This window comes from Parasteatoda tepidariorum, chromosome 7 (assembly GCF_982258835.1).
Source record: "Parasteatoda tepidariorum strain Cologne lab strain chromosome 7, Ptep-v5.0, whole genome shotgun sequence".
Taxonomy (NCBI): Eukaryota; Metazoa; Arthropoda; class Arachnida; order Araneae; family Theridiidae; genus Parasteatoda; species Parasteatoda tepidariorum.
Window position 1 is genome coordinate 110,191,113 of NC_141761.1, and position 21,715 is coordinate 110,212,827.

Below are 21,715 nucleotides of genomic sequence, written 5' to 3' on the forward strand. Positions count from 1 at the left end.
TCAATAGCAATAAAACTTATACATACATACCACAGTAAAACACACAATTATTTTGATATAAGTATAGACAAAAATAAATGTACAGATAATACAGAATTTTGATTACAAAAATTAGATACCATCGGATTTTTTGCGCTCTCCTGAAATTCAATAAGCATAATTTCGCACAAGTACACGAGTTCATTTATAGCAAAAAATTTGTATAAGAGGATGGCTAAAAAAACATAAAATTTGAAAAATAAAACAGCACTGCAAACTAATTGTTGCACAAACAAATATGTTTTAGAAATTTGAAACAAAAAAAATAATAAACAAAAATCCAAACTAATAATATATAATTCACTTTTTATACAGTGATGAAAAAAAAATGAATAATGAGATGAAGCTAGAAAATGCGATATTTTAACAATTACAAAACTACTTTTTTTAAAAATTTTTATTACAAATTATTTCTGTAGAGAGTCAAAATTTGAAAGGCTGTATAAAATTTTTTTAATTAAAAAATAGCTAACAGACCCTGTTTGAGGAGGGGGAAAAGTAGAGTAATGGTAGGCTTGTTTTTATGTCAATTTATTGAATCTTATTTTTATAATAAGTTATTAAGCATTATCATTAATTAATAACTCCCCTAAATTTCAAAATAGTTTTTTGGATATAGTTGAAATTATTCTTATCACGTTGTTAAATGTACACAATTCAAACAAGTCAATTTAAAAACATTTATGTTTTTGGCTTACTCTCAATATTTTTTCCAGCACTACTAAAAAAGTAAAATAAAATAGCTGCTACTTAACAACAAAAGAATTAAAATAATACAAATTCATTCATTCAATATTTTAAACATAGCTAACACCTTATATTTTATATACATTTCATTACAAATGTTAAAACAGAATTAAAAAAAAAAAAATTAAGGTAAGAACTGATAAAAAAATTTTCCAAGCTAAACTCATAGAAAGCAATAATTTTTTTTTACAGAACCTAAATAGATAGTTCAAAATACAGTACATCAATAAATTAAATCGATCAAAACCCCCCTTCGCTTTAAGAAAAAGTAATAAATAAATAATTTTTTTTTTTTTTTGGAAAACTGTTTCTTAAGAACAAGTGTCACCCCTTTTTGCTAATGTTTGCTTTACACAATTTCAACAAGGTCTTAGTGTTAAAGGGAATTAAGTTCTCTAGTAGAGAAATAGGTTTTTTCCAATTTCAATCAAGCATGAGCTAGATTACATTCGCTATTTTTTAAAAAAAAGTTCCCCAAGTGTAGGGACTGTTTCCAAAAATATCAGGAAAAGGTCAAAAGTCTGGCTGTCGTTATAACAAGTTAAGATAGTTAAAAGATCAAAAATGTGAACAGCATAGCATTCGAAAATAATATTTATACACCAACTGCATTGCATATTAGGAAATATTGTTTTTTTCTTTAACCCACTGATGGTTATGCACGTAAAAAGTCGCATTTTAACCTGCAGTCTTCCCTGCATAGCAAAACCGGTTTTCCCATGTTAATAGATAGGGGAACTGTGTGTAGGGGAGAAACAATCACCCAATTTTGCCCATTTCCTTACCCGCCAGTGGGTTAACTTGCATGAGTTTTTTAAAAAGTAGCATGAAAAGAAAAGAGTGATGATAAAGTCATATGTTTGGTTCCAATAATTTATATATGTACTTCATGCACAACTATGTACCAATTTTGTCGAATACAAAATAAAAAAAAAGAAAGGAAAATTAACCTCTAACAGGAGTGATTGTGCGCCCAAGTCAAAATTCCGGAAGTAAGAATTATTATTTTTTCTTTAAATCGAGGGTTTTTCCTTTTTCTCAATACTTCTTAGTTTACTTAAAATATATTTAAAATTTTACACATACCTATACCATTTACACATACCAATGATGATTTGGAGAAGTAATAGAAATTTACAAATATGTCTTTCTTTGTTAAGTTTATGATTATAATAACTATTTACTGATAAAAAAAATGAATATTAATCTTGAATATAAGCTTATAAAGTATCTGGCTCTCCCTTACAAACAAATAAAATAAACTGAGTTTTTAAGTTCCACCTTTAAAAACTTGATTTCCGAAAACCTTTGTGATCAATGATTTTTTTAATCGTCTTAACCTTCGATCTCCGGATCACGGCTAGCGAAAAATCCGGATTTTTTCCGGAGCACAATCAGCCCTGCCTCTAAACAATCAATTTGTGACATAGGGGAGTGATTGTGCTACAAAGTGAAAAACCCTGAAACTTTTACGTCCAAAAATTCAATATCAATTTATACACTATGCCTGTTTCATATTTGACCCAAATTTCTGAATATCACTCCTTTATAGTAACTTATTTAAATTTAATAAAAAACTTACTTCCTACGAGAATCCGAATATCGGATTTTAAAGTAATGCAATTATGAATCGAGAGATTGAACTGTTAAATCGCATAAATACGAATCGCAGGGTGTAGTTTTTAAATGACGTAAAAATCGATGCTCAATATTACAACCAAGATATTAAAAATCAAAATCGGCATGGAGGATAAGGGATGAACATTAGAAACAACACCATTTACTTCATTTTTGATAAGAACTCAAAAAATAAATAGCAAGAGTAGATTTTATAGAACTTAAATGAAAAATATATATGGAGATTACAATATAAAGTTCCCTAACTCGCCCTGGACAAGGGTGTACATTTTTTTTCAGGGTAGTTAGAGCATTAAATTACGGCCTCAGAGACCTTTGAATCTAGGTAGGTACTTTATTTAAGTTGCACTAGAGCTGCATAATGGGCTGTTGGTGACGGTCTGGGAAAAATCCCTGAAGATGATCCAAAAACATGCCATCACAATTTTGATTCTCTACAGAGGGGATGTCTCCCTTGCTTTGGCAGCCTGAGCACTTTACAGTAGAACAGTTTAATGAGGACCAATACTGCGCAGGCCCTACACAGGCTGATCAAAGTGGTCACCCATCTGCTTACTGACAGCAGCCAGTGATGCTTGACTTCGACGTTCTACTGGGATACGATCAGTTCACTGCGGGACGGGTAAGTTTAAGATACCACTTACGTAATTTAAGTAACCCAATAAATGTTAACATTAAATTAATAAAGGCTTATGTTTAAACCATTTATCTGCTTCTGTTCTAAAGAATTTTAGCAACAAAGTTTTAAAATATAAAACTTCATCTAATGCATGAATTCTATGAGTTTAGTGAGGAAATGTTACCTTGCATAAACATTAAATTCTCAATTATAAAATACTTTGTATAATAGCTTATAAAATACAAAACATTAGTATCAATATTAAAAATTCAGTTCTTTTAAGATGCATTAATAATTATTAAATATTTTTGGTAGAAAATTGTTCTTTAATGTTCAAAAAATATGGTATAAATTGATAGAAGTTATTAAAAATTGATTAAAAAATGAAAAATTGAGCAGATTTCTGAAAGACATTTAAAAATTGAGTTTGGAACATTAGGTATCACACATATTCCCTGATTTGAATTTACGATGCTTTAAATACATTTAAACTAATACCTTTAGTGTTGTACTTAAATTTTGAAGCCTGATATGTATCAGACATTTACACAGATAAATATATTTAGTTACATGCATTTAATATGAATAAAATTTCATGTGATTAACAATAGGTAGTATTTAAAATTTTCAAATTCTAATATAATTTTGATATCAGACTTCAATCCTATTTTGTGACAGTCAAATATATAAATCTAATACAAGTATTTTATTGTAAAAAATGTACCACTGAGACAATAGAAATTTACAATAAGGTAAAAACTAATGCCATAGGAATATACAATATACGAGATTCGAGTAATAATTTTAAGTGTATCAAAATATGAATAAGAATTGATTCAATATAAAATTATAAACTTTTTTAGAAGAGATAGTAGAGATGATTCAAAAAATTATTTTAAGCGCATTAAAATATCGATAAGTAATAAAATTATACATATATACAGTACAGAACCCGTTATCCGGAAATCAGAAAACCGGAACGAAATTCGATAAATTTTTTCGCCATTTAAAAATTTTTTTTTTATTTTCCTCATAAGTTTTTACGATTTTTCTTTCTTTTTTTAAAGATGTTTACCTTACCATCATTTTGGAAATAATCATTAGTGTATTACTTCATCGTTTTTTCTTATTTTTAAGATTATTTCCAATTTTTTTTTTTTTTTGGTTGGATTTAACAATAAAAAAAATGGCTTTTTGTAGCCATTCAGAAAACCGGAAAAATCAGTTATCCGGAATAACGATGGTCCCGACCGTTCCGGATAATCGGTTCCCTACTGTATATATTTTACAGTATAAAAAAATATCAATGCTCTTCTGTAGTCGATGATAGCTTATTAAGAGAAAATAGAGACGATTCTGCATATTATTTTCAATGATAAAAACAAAATGAAACAATAATTCCAAGAGTTTAATTTTTTTAAAACAAAAAATTATATAATAAACATTATATTTCATTGTTATTTAAATTGCAAAAAGTCCTAAAAATATATTGAACCGTAAATAATTTTACCTTTATGTGTAAAAATTTTCATCTAAATTGAGGGAAATGAAAATTAGTCATATAAAACTGAAAAAAATAAATAAAAAAGTATCAGAAAGTATATTTTGGAAATTTTCTGTTATTCTAACTTAGCTTGCAGAAATAACAAAAAGCATGCATAGGGACAAAAGCTTGAATATTGATAAATTTTTCAAGCATTTTCTCACTTATAGAAGATAGTGAATGGTTAGATGCCATAACTTACTTAACTTTTATTTACATTAAGAATTTTATTTTAATTTGAAAGAAAAAGAAGTTATAAAAATTAAAGAGATATATCATGCAAGAAACAAAGGCTTTAAATTTTTCTACTGCATAAAATTAAGTACTCTTAATAAAATAAAATGATTTAATAAAAAAACTATTAAATTTAATAAGTTGTATATATTGTATTGTATACATTCTTAAAACTTATGAGTCTGATAATAATGAGCCCTATGGGTATATAGGTGGAAAAATGATAGATTTTAAGAATAAGAGTATATTTTTAACAGAAAAAAAATCATATGCAGACTATTCCACAAATAGGGAATTTTTTAAGTACAAAACCTATATTTATAAATTAAATTAGAAAACCAAATGAGTAGTCAACCAGAAAATTGTAGAGTTGTTTTTGCGATACATAGATAATATTTAAATAATAATAATTAAAAATCATCATTAAATTAACTACATTAAAACCTTTATGGTTATGAAAATTTTTAAGTGATTGAACACACATTTTAGGAACAATTATGACAAGAAATATGGCGATTAATTCTGGTACATGAATGTTTGGTCAATAGAAAAAAAAAACCATTTAATAGGTCAGGAACTTTTGTTAGACAGCACCTTATTCCTCATCTGAATAACACTGCGTAGGGTGGTGCCATCGGGAGATTTGAGTTTAATCAGATTTCTGTCTTTGCACTTTGGAAGCTTGTGCCTAAATGGAATATTACGATAAGAGTCTTGAACTAGATCTGGACTGAAAGTGACTTTCTTTTTCTTCTGAAAACCATTAACAGAAAGTAGATCACCTCTGGAAGTCCTATGAGATGGTAAGTTAACTTTATTTAGAAATTTTTCTTTTAAGGTATCAACGTCTGGAAGTTCTGGAATAACGGAAGAGTTGGAATTATGTACAGGTTTTTTAAGGGCACTCTTTAACTTATGCTCTAAGACTACTTTTGGTTGGAATTGGGGACTGTTAGGAGTTTGCATTGCAGCACAATTTGGTTTTTCTAAGCTGATTTCTTTGGGCTCTTCGGCCATTTTTGGAGAGGGTGGACCTGAGGGATGGCGTGACGAAGGTGCAGTTGCCATGGAGGGAGTCGGGGATTCCAATTTAATGGCAGAGCAAGGAGGAGAAATATTGGTCTCTGAAGGTATGAAAATCTGCTTGTCGTTTTCTAGTGATGGAAATTCCCAAGTTTTTGAGTTGCAGATGGAATCGTTTGAAGTTTTAAAAAATAACCGCATTGGTTCACTCTAAAATATCAAGAATAAGCATTAGGTAAAAATTTAAAAAAAAAAAAAAAAAAAAACTCGTAGGATAAATATAAAAGACAAACGTTAATTTTCATAACAATTGAGAAATGAAGTTGATTATACATATGTGTATGTATAAATAGTTCGATTTTAGTTTTAAAATATTCCCTGTCAATTCATGATTTGAAAAGACAGGGTGTGCAGCCAAATAATGTGCAGCCCTGCTTTTGTAAAATTGTGAAAAAACTATTCATAATTTGTGAATATAAAATAAACGTTAAGTCACATTCTTTTAAGTAGGGCCCTGCTTTTGTGAATTTGTGCAAATAGGGTCCTGTTATTGCAAAAATTGCTAAAAACCTTTTCAAGAAGTTCTTAAATTGTAAATAGATACAAGATTCTGCTCAACAATTGCTGCTACTAAATTAGAGATGCAACATACGAATATTTGGTATTTAGCCTATACTGCTCAACACAGAATATTCATTTCGGACGAATAATGGAAACAAAATCACTCACATTTTTAATAATTTCAATTGACATATTTTAAATAACACAACTTAGTTATGTATCACTTTTAATGTGTTACGCATTAAGTAAACTTAAACAATTCTTAAATTTATAATATTTTATTTAAAAAATTGTAATACATAATATTCTATTAATTAATTTCATGAATAAATATAAATTGATCAATTATTTTTTTACAAAAAAAAAAAAAAAAAAAAAAAAAATATGATTTAATATTAATAAGAATGGAGAAAAGGTGTTTGTAAAAGTAGAAACATTTCCTTAGAATACTACATTTAGAACTTAAACTTAGGAAAACTTTGTTTGTCTCTAACTGTCCCCCCCCCCGGAAGGGTTTATTCGATTAACAAAACAATGAAGATAAACAAATGTGTGAAGGGTCCGATTAAAAGATAAATTATTTTGTGAAGAGTTCGTTTTTATGAAAAGATATTTTGTGAAGCGCCCGTTAACGGACCCAAATTTCTTCTAAACAGACCCCTGATAAATATGAAATTAAATATACATACCCTTTTCCATGGATATATATATGCTAGATCAACAAGTGTGTACTCATTTTTGAGAATGTCATCTTTATACAATACATCAATCTAAAAAAGATATAAACAATACATTAAAATATCACAGTGTAACAATTTTGGCACATCACTGAAAGTGATGAAACCAATATTTTTTATACACTATTGCGACACTCTAATTTCAAATCCTGTTTTTAAAAACATAAATTTGGGAAGCACTTTATTTGCACCAATTTCATCATAAATATAAAGGGCTTTTGAAATTTTTTTTAATAATTATTACTGCGCTTTTCCTCGTGATTTAAAAAATTCTGGTATTTTTAATATTATAATTTGATAGCATGCAAGTTTTGAATGCAAATTAAAATAATTACTTTTTACATGATCTTTTTGTGCCGATTTTAACATAAATATAAGAGGTTTTTCAAACATGTTTTCTTTTTTCTTTCTCGTTATTGCAGTATTTTTACTTGTGATTTAGAATATCCTGATATTTTATCACAATATTACAAATTGCGAAATTCGATTCCGTATATATATACTTCTTAAAGTTCAAAAAGTAATTACATATCTTGGCAAAATCGACAACTTCATGAAGAGAATAATAATACAAAAAACGAGGTGTGTACACTTATATTAAACATGGTCCCCTTTACAAAAAATAAATAAATTAATAATTAAAAGCATGTGCATATTTCCTTAGTCCCATGAACATGTGCAAGCTTAACACATACCCAACCTATTCTTTTTGTTGTCACATGATTTAAAAATCACATTATAAATCGTATTTATGCTATCTTAAAATTGCACATCACATTTTGTATTCACAAGATTTAAAATCACATATCGCGCTTCATGTTTAAAATATCATATGTTGTTACTCTCTCGGAATTCAAAAATTATACACTTTGATTCATATTCACGTGACTTAAAAACCACAAATCACGATTCATATTCATACATTTTAAAAATCGTATGCTCTGAGTCGTCTATTTGCAGTTTAAAATCACAGATCTCGATTCGTAGTCAAGCAATTTAAAAATAACACATTGCTATTTATATTCACACGATTTAAAAATCAGGAAAGGAAGAATACTAATTAGGACAGGTTCCAAAACTGATTAAGTTATTTGCCTGAAGTTTAATACTGCCCACTACAAGAGCTTCTGCTGAAAGACTGTTTTCTAGAATGAATTTGGCCTGTTATTACAGAGCAGTCTTTAAACAAAATCATTAAATTTTTATTTAATGCCTCGAAAAAGCTATCACATGATTAAGTAAATAAAATTATCACAACAATAAAAAATTTTGCTAATTACACGATAACCAATTAGAAACTTTTTAAACCATTTTACACCTACTTAAGACCATTTATGATCATATGCTGGGAAATGATTTGTATAGCATTAAATTTTAACTGTAAAAAAATTTAATCAAGATAAGTTCAGTAAAGTAATGTAAATTTTATTAATTGCTAGTATATATGTGTATTAACTGTAAATAGTAAGTGCCATGTTAAAAAAAATATTCATCATAACAGTTTGTAAACAAGTTAATAGTTTTTAATTATTAAGGAAAATGGTTTCTTCAAAATCATGTTTTCTTTCTTTTTCTTCCCTCTCTTAGCCCCTATCTCTTATAATTTATTTAAAATAAATGTTTTAAAGTTAAAGAATATTCCCTACTAAGTCTTATTTTCTGGTGAAGGGGTTATGCTTTAATTTTAATAATTTTTAACCCTATAAACTTTCTTTATATCCAAGTATTTAATTTGCATTTAGTTTAATAACTAGAATATTTATTTTTTAAAATTTATGTTTAAATGGACTTTTGTATAATGTAATATGATAAAAATAAACATGAATTTTCTCATAGTTCTTAATTAATTCAATTGATCTAAATTTTTTTCAGATAAATTGATTCTGATTTTCGGAATTTTTTTTTTTAAGTAATCAGTTTTGCAGTTTCAAATTTTAAACATTTAAAAGTATTTAATTTTATGCAAAGATATTACGAGGTTAACTGAGAAAAATAATTTAGTGCCTAGAACAATGATGTTTACATAACAATTACTACCTACAATTGCTGTCAATATGTCTGTCTAAATACTTTGGCATGCGGCCCTACATCGGTCAATCTACTGTGCATGTGGCTCTTCACTCAAAAAGGTTGTGCACTCCTAGTTTAAAAAGATCAATAAAAATATCTCAGGACATAAATGACGGTTCATGCCTGGTTAGTAGAGTTTCTGCTTTGCAGGGAGGGTTCATAATGATTTATTTATAAAAGATTCACGACCAATTAAAAATATTTCAGTAATGAGAGCTGTTTTGTAAAAGTTTCCAAATTGTGAGATTTTCAGTATGCAACAAATTTATAACAAGCAGGTACACAATAATAATAAGAAGAAACATACCATATTTGATTCAAGATTATATTTAGCACAAAGCAGTTTTTTCAAGTGGTAAACTTTCAAAGCACCAGGGCATCTAAAGTAGCGCTTGTGAGACTGAAAATATATTTTGCTTATTTAAAAATCATTCATTAAAAAGTCATTAGAAACAGGGAAGCATAAATTCATCAAAATTGTCAAACATATGGATGCTGAAGCATTTTAGCACAATGGATTTGAGAATCTTGACAAAAAAGTTATACATTGACAGATTTTGGACTAAAAATTATAATAAGAGAAAGGTCGAGAAATAAAACAAATAGTAAAAATAGAAAAATCTCGAAAATTATAATCCGGGAACACCGAATTTTATTAGTTGTTGGCATTTTTGTATTAATGCTGCTTGTATTAAAGGTAAAAATTATCAAAATTATACAATAATAATTTACAGCAAGTTTTGTTAACATTTCAGAACTCTTCTTTCAATTGACACAAATAATTTTTCAAAAATTAATTAGTAAATGTCTTCTAATAAACCACATTAAAAAATCGAAATCAAGAGCACCTGACTTTAATCTTAATCAATATACAGTTTGAAGTTGATTTTGGATAATTTTTATAAAATTTAAAAAATGCACAGTTGAAAATTTGCTGCAACGTTGTTATCTCTTAAATCCTTACAAGGATTATTTAATCCTCTGAGAGTTAGTCCCGACTTTCCTGAAATTTTAGCTGCTAACTTTCCTGCTTCAAAAAACTTGTTTCCCTCCATTTTATTCAAAGGATGAATATTTCGTTACAAATTTCCAAACAATTTTCAGAGCTTGGAGGGTTACAAAAAAAACTCCTAAAAAATACTAGATACGTTACTTAAATTCTATTAGTCTTGCCTACAGATTGTTTAAAGAGGAAAGGTGTTATGTTTATAAATTGCTTATGAGAACAGTGTTTTGGTAACAAGTAATGTTTTTACATCATGCATGTTCATAATTAGTTCGGAAAACTCACCTTAATAGAAAAAGATTTTGCCATCAGCTGCTCGTATCTGCAAAAGAAAAAATAAAATAAAATGAATATTTTTATGAGTAAACAAATCAACCCGGTGTTTGTATAGTTATCACAAATGTATCATTAAAGTTAAAACTCATTTAATAATATAACTTTATGTTATATGGAAGCAATTTAAACAGACTTGATAAGTTTTTTTTAAAAATTTATTTTTATTTTAAGAATAGAGAAGTTAGAACACATTGGCCTATTTTATATTTCTTTTGAAAAAAAAAAAAAAAAAAAAAAAAACACCATATGATCTGATTTTTCCTACAACACTCTAATTACATATAAATTACTCACATATTTTTTAAGTGCATTTTTTATGGAACCTAAAAGAATTTTGAAGAATTGACTTAGTGCATTCTATGGAAAAGAGCACATAAGACAATTGAAATAAAATTTTTTAAAAAGAAAAAAATTATTTTTAAAACATTTTGATATATAAAAAACTTTATTAATAATAAATATATTTTTAAGATTAATCAATGAAAAAAACAACACCTAAACTGCAAAAAATAATAGCTTTTAAAACAAAATTATTAACTGAAAACTAATAAAATGTTTTGAAAAGAAGAGCCTTAATTCTTAAACAAATGTAAATTAATATATATGCAACTTTTTTATGCTAAAATGAATTGTTTAGATCTTAGAATTCTCAAACTGATATGCTGATGAAATGAAATTTTTTATATGAAATATGAAAATTTTTATTCCTTAAAAGCTTTATTTTCAAAGACTTGTTGTAGTTCAATTAAATCCATGTACTGATTTAATAGATTCATTTTAACTATGATAAAACTCTCTAAATTCTCCTTTGTAGAACTAAGAATTTTACTTTGAATTTTCAAATGTATATTTGATAGAAGAATACTCCTTGTATATTTGAAATTAGTGTAACACATATAGTTAAAATAGTCTATAAGTTTCCAGCATAAACAGGAAGAAAAATTGCAGGCTCATTTAATTTTGTAAAAGCTAGTTGTTATTTTAATGAATTTTACACAAATTTTTTTTTTATAAAACTAATCTTACAATCTAAAAGAGATATAAAAAGTAACAAAAACTTGACCCTTAATACATAAAAAGAGCAAAGTAAAATCGAAATTCAAATATGGTAAGAAAATAGATGTACATAACTTACAGAGGATAATATTCCAAAGAGACGCTAATGATGTCATCTGCAGTAAAAATAAGCCTATCACAACCCCATAAATCTCCACGTTTTTCGCTAGAGGATGGAATGTTTCTGATATCTAGTAAAAAAAAAAAAAAAAATAAAATAAAATAAATAAAAGTACATAATCTAGAATGCCACACACAACTTATTTTTTTAATATACATTAAAATATATACGAAGAACAAAGTTTTATTAGTTGATACTGAATTTATATATGAATATTACAGAAATTAAACATATTTTCAGTAAATTTAAAAAATTCCTCTATGCTCATTAAATGGTACAAATTTTTGAAAAATGAATTATTAATTCTGATGTAGAGTAATATTATTGGAAATTCTCAATTACTAATTACTTCTCATCGGACACTGTTTTATAATTTATTTTTTTTCCTATATAAAAAAGAAATTTTTTTCTAAGAAATGGACATAAGAACTTAAAACAAGAGATGAATGCATATGCATTACAGATAAATAAGGCTTTTAAAAATTTACAAAACTGCAAATTTCTTCTTGTAAAAATGCTTATTTTCTAATTTACTATTTAGTTAAGCTTGAGAAAAGCAGGAATTTCTCCAATGAAAAAAAATTATATAAACGTTTTCACTTTATACAGTTCAAACGCACAAGCTTATCTTTTAAGTATAAAATGTTATTAATAATAAAAATTATAGTTTTTCTTATAAAAAACATTTAATGTAAGCTCTCCTTCTCTTGGCCTTAGAGATCAGTGTTTTCACTACAGCGCGAGAATCTCGCATATTTTTTTATATTCTCGCATTAAAAAATGATTACCGCGAGAAATTCGCGCATTCTATTAAAAAATTTCTAAATTCGCGAATTTCTCGCATTTTGAAAAAAATTTCTCTTTTGCGCCATTTAGAATAAAATCCGTTTCACTTTTCTTCCTGGATCTTTTATTATTTTCAACATCTGCCCCATTATCTAGCTTCCCTATTTACCAGTATTGTTCAGAACCTTTAAGAACAACAGAACACCATCCTTCCGAACCACGGAACCTCTTTCAGAACGCATTTCTCTGCAACCACGTGTTTACCGTAGGTAAGGTTTCTTCATGTAAGACGTTAAAAGTTTTTGCTCGTTAATGTAAGATGGACAAATACCTTGTAAAGCCAATATTTTCTACTCCGAAACGGACGAATGAAAATGAAACAAATGTGGGTAGAAGCGATCAAAATGAAACAAATACGCATTTGAGCAACCTAATGAGAATAGCTGAATGAAAAAGTAGATGCAGAACATTTTCCATATGATGATGAAGCAAAAAAATTCAATGCTTTAAAAATTAGATGTTAAAAATGCATCATAATTAAAGAAAAATTTTTTTTTTCAAGTTTCTTTGCGTTTTTTTTTTTTTTTTAATTTTTGAAATCTCACTTAACTTTTTGAAATCTCACCCTGTTTTTGAGAAAGGGTGAGAAATTCTCACCCATTTTTTTTCTGAGATGAAAACACTGGAGATCAAAGCGAGATAAAGCTGTCCGAAAATTTTTTCCCCCTTCAGAGTTCTATATTAAAATTTATCATTATATTTTGTTAAATTATTTCTTATAATTGGATATTTGAGATTATTTCCGAAGGTACAGAACTCCCCCCTTCTTTTTTTGAAAAAAGAAATAAGTCATTAAGAAAGAAAAGAAGCTTTAAAATATGGACAATATTTTTCATCAACTATAATGAGAAAAAGAGAATTTGTTTTTGTAATTTTAAGAACTGTATAAAATAAATGATTAAATTGATACTTTCACAGAAATTTAAGTCTCAGTTAAAAAATAAAACTTTAATTGGTCTGCATCGTTTCTGATGGAGCATTATAGGATTGACAAAACCACTAGGTGCCACTCTAAAAAAATTTCAAGACTGAACTTAATTTTTGACAATTAACACTATCTACCGTCATTTACCAGAATTTTCAGAAACTTATAGCTAACTGTATCCAAAATGTATCTTTCCATAATAATTTTGTTAATTTCTTCTTTCACAGCAACAGGGGTGATTGTGAGCCCACCTCAAAAATCCTGAAAATTTCTTTAGTAAAATCATTAATGACACATTTCAAAAAATTTATGTTTTTATAAATTTAAATCATCAAGATTTTCAAAACATGAAATTCTAAATAAATTATAGGCAGCATAATTTATTAACAAGAGAATAATTATGTATAAGTTTACTTTTATCTCTAATCACATTTATTATAATTATTTAGAAATGAATAAGATGCCAAGTAAAAATTCTAGCTCTAATATTTTTAAATAAAATATACAAGAACTTTTATACATAATTGTGATCAATAATTTCTTGAAATTTCTGGAACTTCGATTTCCGGATTGTGGTTAGCGAAAAATCTGGACGTACAGATTTTTTCCGGAGCACAATCATCTCTGCAGCAAACAAGATAAAAATACTAGTTAACCTTGTAGACCTCTTTGTATCAATCACCTGATAATAAACCACACATTTTTTCCTAAAGCTATTTATATGTCCACTTTTTATTTGCTTCATCATTATTTATTCTTTCTCTTATAATATATATTTTTAAAAAAAATAATCCTAACTTTGTTCAGCATACCAAATGTTAAGAGAAAATGAAAATTCAAACAAATTTAGATACAACAATAGTACATATTTTGTTTAGGCAAGCAGATACTGAAGTTCAATCAATCCCATACTTTCATTACAGTGTCATTCTTTTATATCCCGATATATTTCAAGCGATATGGGATATTCGAATTGTGCATTTGATCCTTCATAAGGCAATGATTCTATCGATAATTTTAGCAGTTATTGCTTTTGATTTCCACATAGTTTTTAAAACCCAATATTTATTATATGATATTATTTATTACAACAATCGAATCTTGAAACGAAACATGTATTTGAGTAACCCCTTTCTGAAGAGTCCGATTCGGGTGAATTCGTTGTCGATCTGTTTTTTGTTCATTACTGCTATAGATTTCATGATATTTAATTATTTTTTTAATGTGATGATAGTTTTCAAAATAAGAGAAAATCACGCATAATATTAAAATAAAAAATATTACATATACAAAAAAAAAAAAAAAAACTTTTTTTAAAACACAGCAATCTTGTTAAATTAGTAACATACATCCTGGTTATTATTGAAAGTATCGCGCATAAAGCCCGGAAAAATTAGGCCACCGAGTGCAGAATATGTCCAATTACGTGAACAAGGTTCTGGAGAAATTTTAGATTAAATTAAAGAAAGAAAATTGCAACAAAATTCATGTTATGTTAAATTTAGGAGTGGGATCTCTAACTTAGTTTTATGAATCATTACTATTTCAATATATTTTGATTTCTATACACATAGATTATTCACAAATTGTGTAAAATCAAATGAATTTTTTCAAAATTTACTTTCTAATAATATTTTGAAAAACAACAATAACAATAAAAAAACGCCATAATTTTGAGAAAATTTTCAAATCAAAAAGTAGGGTTCTGGGAAAATATTAGATTCTGAGAATTTCTGCATCCCTGATAATAATAACTTAAAAAAGACAAAATTATTATAAAAAGTTATAACAAAAGGTTTTATCATTTGGAAAAGTTTTAAAACAATTTAAAATTCCTTAACAATGCATTTTAACAATTAATTCCTATTTTTTTGTAAAATATTTACCAATATTTGATTGGGAATAAAAATCTCTTCTTCTTTTCATCTCATCTGAAAAAAAAATTAAGAAAATTAATGAAGGGACATTTAAAAGCAACACTAACTTACTAAACAAAAGATAATCAAAATAATTCAGTGATTATATAAAATGACACAAAATTAATAGGTAATTGAACTATTGAATAGAGAGTTAAGCGAACTGGTGAATGTAAGATATCTCATAGGACTATGAGGGATATTTAACATTATCAGTGCTTTCAAAATAAAATAATTTAATTAATCTATTGAAAGAAAATATGTGACAACAAAAAAAGAAAAATTATTTAATTACACTTTATAAAAAAACAAAAGTATCACAAGAAAAAGAAACAGATTTAATAAAACCTTTTACTCATCATATTAGGCTTCCTTTCAATTTTTTTAAAAATCTTAGATGCAGGGTATCTACTACATTTCAGATTTTCAAATCCATGAATTTTCATGAATAATTCCAAAGAATTTTGCATGAATTACAGATGTTACTATTTTCTCCACAAAAACATAACAAGAAATTTAAAAAAGCATCATAATAACATTAATGGAAATGATAGTTATAACCAAAACTGTTATACTCTGCATCTTCTTATTTATTGATTTTAAACTTAAAAAACAGAGTAAAGAAATAGTTAAAGCAATAAAAGAGCTGAAAAAAAAAATACGAAAGCAAATAGCTAAATACTGTCAGATATATGTAGTTATTTAAAGTTGTTTTATTTCTTCTTTAAAGTATGTGTAATATAAAAAGCCTCAACTAGAATTTTAAATTGATAAAATAAAAAAATAAATAAATTTTGAAATCACAGAAGGTGAAGAGATAATTCCCTCTAGAAATTATGTTTTTTCTTTCGTTTTTTTTCTTCTAATTTTTAAAGAACAGCATGAAAACATTTTATATAAATTAATAGAATATGATGAGTGGGGATTTTGCTACAAATTTAGATATTTGGAACATCAGAACACTGTGAAATTGGGAAGGGGGAGTTAATTCCATTTTAAGAATCAGATTTTTTTTAAAAAAAAAAGAGTTAAAATCATGAAAAATTTTGTTCAATATCAAAATCTATGACTTTCTATGATTGTTCGTGACTTTCCAGGTGTCCAAATATCGTGCAGATGTTTAAAATAATAAAAATTATAACTGATTGATATATACAATTCAAAATTGAAAATAAATTTAACTTACTTTTGAACAAATTTGGAACTAGTTTATAAACGATATCTTGGAGTGTCTGGTCTGATCTGTAAAAGAAAAAGGTAATTTCGTTTCATTTTAGGTATAGTATTTTTACATAAAAAAATTTAAAAGAAATAAATCATAATTACCTTATATTAACCAATGGTCTAGTTTTATGAACTTGAACTTCACATTTGGGACAATATTTTTCAGTTTGTAAGTATCGTACAATGCAAGTTCGACAAACTAAAAAAATTAATTCATTAAATCATCAAGTAGAAGAAATACCATTGTAAAAAATGTTTAAGGAAACTAAAATAAATATATTCACTAAAATTTGTACAACCAATGAAAATTAATCAAATTTTTAAGATTAATGCCTAATATAGTTTTCAAATTGTATACAAGTAAAAAAAAAAAGAAGTTAAAGATGTTAGTAACATATATATATATATATATATATATATATATATATATATATATATATATATATATAAAATTAAAAAAAAAAAAATCAAATTTTTTGAGTTATTCACTGAAAATCAATTAATTAATCAAGCAAAATAAAAACAATTCACTTACTAATAAGGCAATGCTTTGTGGCACAGTTGAATGTTTACAAATTGAACACTAGTCATGCCTGCCAACATAACGGAGATTTTACTAACAGACCCAATTTTGGGTTTACGACTACTGATGTTCAACTCCGTAGTCTTGTAATTTTGAACCCAATCCAGAAGACAAGGGAACTCCTGGGCAGGGTGTCTGCTACATTTTAGATTTTCAAATTCATGACTTTTCATATCTTTCCATGACTTAACAAAGTTATTACTTTCTCCCGACAAAAACTCAATAGTAAATTTAATTGAAATATATAACCAAAACTGTTATACTCTGCATTTCATATTTATAGATTTTAAATTTAAAAAACAGAGTAAAGCAATCAAATAGCTGAAAAAAATACAAAAGCAAAAAGTTTTTCTTCTTCTGCGGAATTATATTCTAAGATACTTTTCTTGTTCATCGGAAGAAAAGAAATACTCCTGATTTTTCTGTTCTCATTTCGAAATAAAAAAAATTCGCCAAAGACTACTTGCTTCAACTAGAATTTTAAATTGATAAAAAAAAAGTAAAAACAAAAATTCTAATAACACAGAAGTTTAAAAGATAATTCACTCTAGAAATGACGTTTTTTCTCTCATTTTTTGAAAGAACACCATAATTTTTAAAGAACATGATAAAACATTTTATATTTTAATAAAATATGACTTAGTGAGGATTTTATTACAAATTCAGATATTCGTCATGATATCCATGACTTTTCATGATTTAAAAAGAAAAATAGTTAAAATCATGACAAATTTTGTTCAATACCGAAATTCATGACTTTCCAGGTGCGCAGATACCCTGCCTAGATCAAGTATTGTGAGAAATTTGTTTTTGTGGAGGACTTTTTGATGAAACTAACCCGTATTTGTGCTACCACGAAAACGTCCCACAGTTAGCCTGGCGGTAATGGGCTATTTTAACCCACGATCCGTCTACCACTGAGGATATTTTGCGTCAGCACTGTGGTCAGAGCAGAATTTGAATCAACTAGCTATCTGTGGGATACGAACCTGGGTCACCTCATTGTGAAGGCAAACACTCTACCCCCTGAGCCATCACGGCTCAACTTAAACTATTAACACTCAACATATTGCAGTGCAGTTAAGGAATAAGATAAATACTTTTGCTATCAGTGGATATTTTAAAACAGGTTTTTTTTTAAAAAAAAAAAAAATATTTTATAACAAATACAGAGAAATTTGAGAATATGCAGGTAAACAGGAGATGGTCACAAAATACAAGACTCTTCATTAAAAAACAGGAGATTCGGCAGGCATGATTAGTTGTTAGAGATAAACATAGCAAAATAACAAAAAAGTGATTACCCAAATGTTTAGATTTAAAATTCAAGAGGAAATATATTTTACTGTAATGCAACAAATAAGATCAACAATTTAAACATAGTACAAAAAAAAACAAAAAACACGACCGATTTATCATTATAGGTAGGTACTTCATTTACGCCGCACTGGAGCTGTACAATGGGTTATTGGTGACGGTTTAGGAAACAACCCTGAGGATAATCATAAGACATCCCAATTTTGATCCTCTGAAGAGGGGATGGCTCTTCCTCACAGAAAAGGACAATCATTTAACACCGTAAGAATTTGTTAAAATGCGTAATAATATGTAATAACTGAATTTTTCCCTCAACAATATCTTAGTATCCCTTTTATGCTAAATATACATATTTCATCAAAACAAGAGAAAAAATTTTAATTCATAAAAAATAATTATAGGCATACTAAAAGACTTCAGCCCCCAAGTTAAAACTGTCAAATTTAGAGATTTTTATAAGCATAATTGCTATAAAAAAAAATTGAAGATTGAAAATCCAAATTGATTATTTTAACCCCTTCCTTCTTGCTCCCGCGAAAATGACGTTTCACCCTCTATTTCTTTTTCTCGTGATATTTCCAGGCTGGAGTGTTCAGTAGTAATGCACCAATAAGAATAAAACGAATTCATTTCTTTTGCCCAGAAAATATTTCATTTACACACCAGATGGCAGTACCAGAATATTTTTAAGGTAATAGTTTATTTTAAACTAGATGTCAGCACTAATCAAATACATGTATTTGTGATTGGATAAAAAAAAGGCACTTTTATGATTGTTTTCTCGGAAATTAACGAATCGTTAAGGGATTAAAAGCTGCTATTGTATTCAGAAAAAAAGAGGGGGATGCTAACATAAATGAGGATTATCAAGACCATTATGGACGAAATATTAAACACTAGGAAAATCAGGACAACTATGAACCCTGTCTTGAAACAAATTTAACATAATTTCTAACTGTTAATTCATTATTTAAAAAAAAAAAAAGATTAGTAAAACAAAGAATCTTACATGAATGAAGACATTCAACAATGGTAGTTGCATCAATGTAGTAGCCTTTGCAGATGACACATGTGAGAAGATTATTGAGATCTGCTACTTTTATTTTTCCAGAACTTTGCATAGCGGTATATCATTTAACATTGATGTTCATGACTGCAATATAATAAACACTCAATAAGTCTGTGAAGATTCTAATAAATTTTGATCCTTTTACAAATATTTAAATTGATTTCATCGTTCAACATTGAATTTCAGGCAATGTCTACGACATTGGTGGTACTGTAGAAATATTATTATTTAAATACTATTGCTTTTCTTCACAACAAAATCACTAATTTCTTGAATTTTTAACAGTTGACAGTAAATGTGGGGATTTTTCAAATTTTGTTTTTGCATTGTATTTGTCTCTGTAGTAAAAGTAGTAGTAAATCATCTTAGCAAATGCTGAAAAGTTTAAAAACCTAGTAAGTTATGCAGTAAGTGTAATGTATTACAATTTAACAAAGTTTTTTTTTCAATCATGTACTTATTTTTTTATGTATTCAACTGGTTTAAATTCAAATTTTTCTTGTAAAAATCAGATAACTGAAATGTTTTACTTCATGTGATTTTATATAAAAAGTTAATTTAATAAAACAATAAGCTAATAATTTCCTAAAAAAAATTCGTACAAAAAAAAAAAAAAAACAGAATGTTTTCCATCTTTTTGAGGAAAATGTGAGTGATTTTAGAAGAATTGAATTTTTTTTAAAGTGGCAAGTGAGGCATCTATTACAATATATTTCCCCCCGCTAAATTGAATGATATCCATCCTGAAACAATTGGACTAATAGTTTTTAAAATTCTAAGATTTCATATCTATATTTAAAATTCTATTCATGTTTAAAATTCTAAGAATTGAATGAGACTATACACAAACCAATAGAATGAACAGTTTAAAAGTTTCAAGCAATTTCATGCTTAAAAAAGTACTATTTTTTACATGATTTAGTCCATTTTTTACTTTGCTATCTAGGAGCTATTTGAACATGTGAGGCACATTTTTCGATTAAATTATTATACAGAATTTAACAAGATCCTTGAGCTGATAGAATAAAAGTTACAAAGGTTTTCTTTATAATAAATGTTAATTAAAACTAGATTTTACTTATAAAAAAATAATTTTAATGTTCGAAATATGATTCGCGTACTGTCTCACTCAATTACGCGAGAAAAATGCACACGAAACAGTACCTCACTTGTCTGTATAGCAATGTGTAAATAACATATAAACTGCTAACTTGCGCGAAAAATTGCATGGGAAAATTTATATTACGTGTTCAGATAGTTTCTGGATAGCAATATAAAGTATATACATCAGAATGTGCTAAAAGAAGTATTATTTATGCATAAAAATTCTTTTAACTTTTTGTTCTATTCACTCCAGTTTGTATTCTTTGATCCCTTTTGTTATTGCTTTAGTTTTAAATTTATTAATTCAGTACTTAGTTTTGATTTTTAAAACATTACCAATTTCCATTTAAAAATCTATAAGACATAAGTATTAGACAACAATTCATTTAACAACAGTTCAATTTTGAATTCCTGAACACCACCCATGGAAATGATATACCTACGCGCTTGTCTTGTAAATATAATGTATGAGAAGGGAAAAGACATGCATATAATTGAAAAAGCCGATTCAAAAGTCTAGAAAGTTAAAAGAAAATATTAGGTAAGTCGAGTTTTAAACCAAACTAAACTGAAGCAATAAGCTAATCTATTTTCACATTTAATCAGCAATCATTCAATGCAAAAAAAAGCAAGCTTTTGAGAACAGTTACAACACTAATTTACAAACCTTCTAGATAACACATATATCTATATGTGTTTCAATGCAGATCAGTTTGTTTTGAAAATGCTAACCGCTATTTTAAATTTTATCACATATTTTCTCATTTAATATTAGATAAATTTGTTAATAAGTAGAGAAATTCTGTTTGTTTGATAATTCGTAAAAAAATGTAAATGCTTTCATATCAAACAAAAAGTAAAGTTTTGTCAATATTATCAAAATTCATGTTTTTGTTGTTTTAAATGCCAACCGAAATCAGACGCTAGAAGATCGCAACCGCTATCAGCTATTCAAAAGTCACGTGACCAAATAAGCCTTCGATTTAGATTCAGATAAAAGA

The 21,715-nt window shown here is 27.1% G+C and overlaps 1 protein-coding gene across 1 annotated transcript; it reads right to left on the minus strand.

The window, feature by feature from the left end:
- Positions 1-4,811: 4,811 nt before the first annotated feature.
- Positions 4,812-21,678, minus strand: LOC107456349 (polycomb complex protein BMI-1-B). Its single transcript, XM_016074207.4, has 10 exons — positions 21,382-21,678; positions 19,551-19,694; positions 16,744-16,840; positions 16,604-16,659; positions 15,388-15,432; positions 11,689-11,800; positions 10,503-10,539; positions 9,519-9,611; positions 7,094-7,174; positions 4,812-6,053 (listed from the first exon to the last, which is right to left on the minus strand). The coding sequence occupies exons 2-10, from the start codon at positions 19,660-19,662 to the stop codon at positions 5,391-5,393; spliced, it is 1,296 nt and encodes a 431-aa protein (XP_015929693.1). The 5' UTR covers positions 19,663-19,694; positions 21,382-21,678; the 3' UTR covers positions 4,812-5,390.
- Positions 21,679-21,715: the final 37 nt, after the last annotated feature.

Excerpts from the sequence above, each read along its gene's own strand:
- LOC107456349 (XM_016074207.4), bottom strand. The coding sequence starts at position 19,662 with ATGCAAAGTTCTGGAAAAATAAAAGTAGCAGATCTCAATAATCTTCTC. Across the intron at positions 16,660-16,743 it reads AGACCATTGGTTAATATAAG|ATCAGACCAGACACTCCAAG; the intron begins GTAATTATGATT and ends TTTCTTTTACAG. Across the intron at positions 10,540-11,688 it reads TCTTTGGAATATTATCCTCT|ATACGAGCAGCTGATGGCAA; the intron begins GTAAGTTATGTA and ends TTTCTTTTGCAG.